Source organism: Penaeus japonicus, unplaced genomic scaffold (genome assembly GCF_977035675.1).
Source record: "Penaeus japonicus unplaced genomic scaffold, GWHDUDI00000001_assembly GWHDUDI00000029, whole genome shotgun sequence".
NCBI classification, from domain to species: Eukaryota; Metazoa; Arthropoda; class Malacostraca; order Decapoda; family Penaeidae; genus Penaeus; species Penaeus japonicus.
The window spans coordinates 9712986-9720485 of record NW_028234431.1 but is presented as its reverse complement, the minus strand read 5'-3'; the positions used below and the strand labels follow the sequence as shown (position 1 = coordinate 9720485).

Here is a 7500-nt window from a genome sequence, read left to right as displayed (position 1 = left end):
AGAAACTATCTGCAAGGTATAGCGAAATTAGTATTTCATATTGAAAAATAATCATATATGCAACATAATCATATGATTTGGCAATAACAAGAAATAGGAAGTATTTACCTGAATTCATGTTATTTGCTGACAATACTTACGCAGTAGCAGACCGGATTCATCGAGGGATGAACTATGTGCAAAATATGTGTCTGCTTTGAAAAGTGATGAGTAATGAAAAAAATGATAAGTTAAGATGTAATTCTTCCATTTACTAACTTAGTCTAGTCCTTCGGGGAGTGAAGGCACGGCATGTGAGCCAAGGTCAGTAGCAAATTAGAAAGAACAATGTAAATGTGTATGATGCATGTAAAAAAAATAATAGCCAAATTACCAACCATATCTAATCCTTAAAATAGGCGTGACCGGAAGTCAAGAGTTGAGGCAAAGTGGGTAAAAAAATATCATGAGTATGCATATGAAAGAAAAAAATATTAATATTAATCCAAATATCAACCGAATCCAGTCCTTCAATTAATTAGAAGGCACGACATGAGTCAGATTGGATGAGACTGGAAAAAAATAAATGTTAATGAGAGCTGAAATAAAAAAATATTATTAATATAACATTGACCTGGAGGTCGTTCCGTTGAGGAATAGGTGATTTACCGTGATTGACCATGCTAGTGGTCGGTAAGATCATGCGCCAAATTGAACTCGTCCCGTGGGGAAACGCTGTCTTAGCTCGAGAACAAAGATAAATATGATGAATTATTAGACTATGCTAAGATATTTCAATTGTGTGGCCGAACTCGTCCTTCTGAAATAAGGTGCGGCGTAATAGCCAAGATCGGGGCAACTGAAAGAAATACCATTAATATGTGCATAGCTAACAAAAAATGTGGAGTTAGCAAGCCTGGAACGTCTGATAAGTGATAAGCGCGCTATCTCTGTTTGAGAGAATTAATTGTGACGTCAGGTTGTCAAGATCTCCGAGGCGCGGTGCACCGGAGTGCGAAAAATAACCCGTAATTCGCGGTTTATTCAATTTTGGTACCATAGATACGCGTAATTAGGGTGAGATGCACATGCAATGGGCGTCATGCAATGAAGGCCCGATAAGTGAGGTACAGTAGCTGGAGAAAGGCAAATTAAGCTGAAAAGCTGTAAAATATGAAATGATAAGTAAACCTTTTCCTGACTGTCCTAGTGAACGTTGCGTTCGTAATATCATGATAAGATATTTGGCGTTCCGATTGACCCATGAAATGTTTCGAAAGGTCGGAAACTCGGAGAGGCCTATGATGATAACATATATGTTAGTGGTGTCGAAGTCGACAATTGCTTAAAATTAAAAATAATGACAATCATATCATACAAGGATTAAAGTTACTTGCAATTAAACAATGAAATATGGAAGTAACAATAATCAATAATGCAATGAAAAATGCAAAGATAGTCGAATATGACTATACAATGAAATAGGAAGAAAGCTAAGAAACGAACATGCATCTGTCAACATTTCTAGCTAAATGTGATGATAGATCATAATATGAAGTGATGAAACATGTTAAGATATGAAATAATTGCCATAGAGATTGTAATGAATTAACAATCATAAGTCCACAAAGTAAAAAATGTTAAAAACATATACTGTCGAATGTTGAGAATTATAGAATTTCACAAAGACAGTTTAAATTGTAATTCCAATTATCGGATTACAACGTGACCGAGTGAGGTCAGTAGTGTGATCATTAATCGAATCACAAATGACAAAGTATGTCATGTTACAGAAGATGCAAATATATAGTCATGCATTAAGAAATATACAAACGTATATGCAGACAATAAAATAAATGAAAATGTAGAGAAAATCAGAGTTAAGACACATATAATTCTTAATATTTGTTAACGATTTTCTTACAAATTCACACGTGCAAGAATGTCATAGGATAAGGTCACATACAGAACGCGGTCATGAAGTGACCGAGGGTCACATGTGATGCTATTCCCAATATCACACGGTCATGAATTTGACCACAAGGGACAGAAGGGTCGCGAGAAATATAACACATTGTCAAAGTTTTATGTTCAGATTGACCATACGAACGGGTCAAGGGTCAAGTGAGGTCAGGTCATATGCAAAATACATTTAATAATTAAATGCATATTAAAGCAAGAATAAAAGAAATTATATTAAAGTCCCATAAGAAAAGAGCAAATATAATAAATGTTAACGCAAAGTGAATTACATTTCCACGAATACATAGTATAACCCATATTCAAGAAAGGAAAGTATGTAAATTCACAAGAAAAATAATCACACGAGATCAAATGACGAATCTGAAACGTGTAACTGAATATATTTTTGTTCGAAGAAGTCGACTTGTTAAATTTCGCATAGGAACGAAAACTTAAGAAAATCACACAGACTTTAGAAATTCTACATAAGAAATTTCGAAGTTATTGCCATAAGAATATGATGTGATTTACAGTTATTTACTAAACTAACGCACATAAAAACAAATCATGCATTATACGTAGTAAAATGTAATCGTAAATTCACACAAGATAACGTAGAGCAATCAAAGCGTAGAATAATAGAATAATTAAACGAAACAGTTACTTTATCGGCTTCCTATGAAAGAGTAATGTCACACCTTTATGTGAATTTCTACGAGAATACGAATAACATAGAATAATTGTTAAACATTCGTATCATAGTAAAAAGAACGAATAACGTACACATCGGAAGACACATAAGATAATGATGTGAAATATTGCGTTACTGAATGTTAACGAAAAGTAATGTAGTGAAATTAACGAAACGATACGTAGAAAAAGATCACTAATTAACAAAATGAGAAATATATGAGAAAGCGAGGGTGGGAGGGTGGGGGAATGACGGGGAGTTTTGTGTTTTTTGGTGGGGTTTGGGGTGTTTTTAGGTTGGTAGGATGGTTTGTTGGGGTTTTGTCTGTGGGTTTTTTTGTTTGTTGTTTTATGTCGGTTGTGTTGTGGGGATGTGTGTTTTTGTATTTGTTTGGTGGTATGTGGTTTGTTCGTTGGGTTTATGTTGGTGTGTTTTGTTGTGGATTTGGTGGATTTTTAAAGCAACAATAAACAGAAAAAAAAAAAAAGCCAATGGGGGGGGGGGGCAGGGAAACACAGGAGATACAATGTCTAGCAACCTTAAAGTGACTTACCTTTAGTTGCTGAGAGAAGAGAAGTAGCTTCACTGCGATTGTTGTGTTCCTCTTAGTGCTGATGTTGTTCACAATCACAAAATACACACTTAGACAAAACTAACGTGGCGATAATTGTACCCAGCGCCCAGCCGTTACCGTATAAGGTGGGATTGACAAGGGTTACTGAAGTAGGCGCGAGCGGTTCAACGACACGACTTAAATAAATATTAGGTTAATATTCTACACTTTTAACCTAAAATGAGGAGGTACTTTCTTTCTCCAGATATCACTGTCACGTAGTGAAAAAAATAGAAAGAAGAGCCACTAATACTGTAGCTATAATGCCTAAATTGTGGCTTACGCAATAAAAAAAAAAAAATAGAAAACTAGGTCCTATCAATTTGTTATTTTAAATCAAACAGAAGCCCAAAATATTTGTAGCGAGGCGGTTTTTTTTCTTTTTTTTTTTAAAACGATTTAAATATTTATAATCAAAGACATTATTCTATAACTAATTAACGACGTGAGGTTCTTATCCTGCATTTCCACCAGAATATGTGTGTGAGCAGAAATGAATCTCACCGCTGACAAAAACAAAACCAGATTTATGTGATGGTATTAAGTTGTGTCCCTACTACGACCAGTTTGTGTAAATTGTATATATCCTAAATACTAACACTATTTGTGTAATTGACACGACGGGTCCCGTCCCGGGCACCCGAATATGTTGCGAGCAGAGATTGATCTAATTCCCACACATAATATATAAAGGGATGATGTTAAACACGGTAGCGAAAACATTAACAATATATTATAAAATCAAGATATATATATAACATTATTTACAAGGGAGGCACGATATATATATATACAAGGGGGAAGCTAAGCCTATCGCAAAGCTAACGAGATCTAAGCTATAAGTATATCAATAACATTAATATAAACACAACACTAAGGAAAGCTTCCACACAGACAATGAACAGTATATGAAATAAGCTAAGTCACTAAAGTTATTGCACTAAAACAAGAATCTGTCTACGATTTGTAAAACTGGAATCACTGGCCATCATCTTGAGGGACGCAGGTGAAGGGAGAGGACAACCCACCACCCCCGATACCGTCCGAGCACGGTCTTCTCCACTTGAAGGTCGAACTAATTCTGTCTAAATCTACTCAATGACCTATTTTGAGGAGGATACCGGGTCAGTACGAGGGGCGCGACAATTCTTCTAATTGGTCAGGGAGCTGCCCGATCCGGCGGTGATTGGTCCACGTGGTAATGAGGGCAGGACTTTGGCCACGCCCTCCGAACGTGGGCATTCAGGACTGACCTGGAACTGGGAGACATTGTGTTTAAGTAACTGAAATATTTAATTATTGCTTCGTTATGAATTTTGAATCTTTATCATATACAATAAGACCTTCATATCGCTCGACCACGTTACCCCAAATCGTCCCGATTTGGTTAAGAAAATTAGATATAACGAAAAGAGAATGCAAAATCAGCGATACTTAGGCAGAAAACAGGAGATCCGTGATCAGTGGCGCTCTTGAAAATATACTAAGAGATCAGGAAATGCGTGGCAAAACGTCTCCGATTATTGCACAGGATCACACGGATGTGCAATCAGTGCAGGCTTCGAGATGGGCTGCGCTGGTTACAGGATTGACACGTCTGGTTGACATGCCATTCTGATCCATCACTATCGTATCAGATAAACTTTACACTAACAAGTGCATTACGATTGTTGTAGAGGACAGGGTAAAGGGCGTAGGATCAAAAATTGTGCAGATGCATGTTTCTAAGATAATGGATAATAGTAGTGATGAAATAACTAGTTTGAAAATAACAAGCCAAATATCAATGGAATCAGATATCAAATATGCATACAATAAGTGCATTGCTTTGCTAATTAATTAACATATTATTATGTCATAATTTGTAGGAACAATTAAAATTTTTTTACAAGCAAGTAAGTTATGCTAAGATTATAAAATATACTCATACAATTGGTATACCAGTAATGGTAATATAGTACAAAAAAATACAAGAGTACGACTTGCGAATAGGCATCGGGTGATGCCGGTGACTTGCTCAGAGCCGTTGCAAGTCAGGTATCTGTTTAAGATCAGATGGGAAAAAGTCATTAGGAGACCGGGCTTCAGATCACCAGAGTTTCAACAATGCCCAAGGAGTTGACTGCATCAGTAACCGTAATACCAGCATAGAAATAGTCCTGGTAGTCGAACAGATGTGGTAGTTACCAGCAGAAACTATCGCAGGGTATAGCGAAATTAGTAATTCAAATTGAAAATATCATATATGCAAACATAATCATACGTTTGGCAATAACAAGAAATAGAAATAGTTACCGAATTCATGTTTTTTGCTGACAATACTTACGCAGTAGCAGACCGATTCAACGATGATGACTATGTGCAAAATATTTCTGCTTTTGAAAGTGATGAGTAATGAAAAAAATGATAAGTTAAGATGTAATTCTTCCATTTACTAACTTAGTCCTAGTCCTTCGGGGAGTGAAAGGCACGCATGGTGACCACGGTCAGTAGCAAATTAGAAAAGAACAATGTAAATGTGTAATGATGCATGTAAAAAAAATAATAGCCAAATTACCAACCATATCTATCCTTAAAATAGGCGTGACCGAAGTCAAGAGTTTGAGGCAAAGTGGGGTAACAAAAATATCATGGAGTATGCATATGAGAAAGAAAAAATATTAATATTTAATCCAAATATCAACCGAATCCAAGTCCTTCAATTAATTAGAAGGCACGACATGAGTCAGATTGATGAGACTGGAAAAAAATAATATTTAATGAGAGCTGAAATAAAAATAATATTATTAATAATAACAATGGAACCTGGAGGTCGTTCCGTTGGAGGAATAGGGTTGATTTACCGTGATTGACCATGCCTAGTGGACCGGTAAGATCATGCGCCAAATTGAACTCGTCCCGTGGGGAAACGCTGTTCTTAGTCTCGAGAACAAAGATCAATATGATAGAATTATTAGCACTATATGCTAAGATATTTCAATTGTGTGGCCGAACTCGTCCTTCTGAAAAAAAGGTGCGGCGTAAATAGCCAAGATCGGGGCAACTGAAAAGAAATACCATTACATATGTGCATAGCTAACAAAAAATGTGGAGTTAGCAAGCCTGGAACGTCTGATAAGTGATAAGCGCGCTAGTCTCTGTTTGAGAGAATTAATTGTGAACGTCAGGTTGTCAAGATCCCTCCGAGGCGCGGTGCACCGAGTGCGAAACATAACCCTAATTTCGCGGGTTTATTCAATCTTTGTTTGTGTACCATAGATATCGCGTAATTAGGGTGAGTATTGCACATGCAATGGGCGTCTATGTGCAAATGAAGGCCCGATAAGTGAGGAGTACAGTAGCTTGAGAAAGGCCAATTAAAGCTGAAAAGCTGTAAAATATGAAATGATAATAAACCTTTTCCTGAAACCTGTCCTAGTGGAACGTTTGCGTTCCGTATATATCGATGAAGAATATATTGGCGTTTTCCCGATTGACCCATGAAATGTTTCGAAAGGTCGGAAACTCGGAGAGGCCTATGATAATAACATATATGTTAGTGGTGTGTCGAAGTCGACAATTGCTTAAAATTAAAAATAATCGACAATCATATCATACAAGGATTAAAGTTTACTTGACAATTAAAACCCAATGAAAATGTATGGAAGTAACAATAATCAATAATGCAATGAAAAATGCAAAGATAGTCGAATATGACTATACAATGAAATAGGAAGAAAGCTAAGAAACGAACATGCATCTGTCAACATTTCTTTACTAAATGTGATTGATAGATCATAATATGAAGTGATGAAACATGTTAGAGATATGAAATAATTGCCCATAGAGATTGTAATGAATTAACAATCATAATCCACAAAGTACATAAATGTTAAAAACATATACTGTCGAATGTTGAAATTATAGAATTTCACACAAAGTAACAGTTTAAATTGGGGTAATTCCACTTACGATTACAACGTGACCGAGTTGAGGTCAGTAGTGTGATCATTAATCGAATCAACAAATGACACAGTATGTCATGTTACAGAAGATGCAAATATATAGTCCATGCATTAAGAAATATACAAACGTAATATGCGCCAGACAATAAAATAAATGAAGCAATGTAGAGAAAATCAGAGTTAAGACACATATAATTCCTTAATATTTGTTAACGATTTTCTACAAATTCACACGTGCAAGAATGTTCCATAGGATAAGGTCACATACAGACGCGTCATGAAAGTGACCGAGGTCACAATGTGATGCTATT

At 36.0% G+C, this 7500-nt stretch overlaps 1 protein-coding gene across 1 annotated transcript in view; it reads right to left on the bottom strand.

The window, feature by feature from the left end:
* Window positions 1–6101, bottom strand: part of LOC147468368 (uncharacterized) — a 12262-nt gene extending 6161 nt beyond the window's left edge. Inside the window, exons 1-3 of the mRNA XM_086554367.1 lie at window positions 6089–6101; window positions 5339–5441; window positions 3306–3382 (exon numbers count right to left, since the gene is read on the bottom strand). Of these exons, the coding sequence (XP_086410493.1) occupies window positions 3306–3382; window positions 5339–5441; window positions 6089–6101 (193 nt within the window). The remainder of the gene's footprint in view (window positions 1–3305; window positions 3383–5338; window positions 5442–6088) is intronic.
* Between the last annotated feature and the right edge of the window lie 1399 nt (window positions 6102–7500).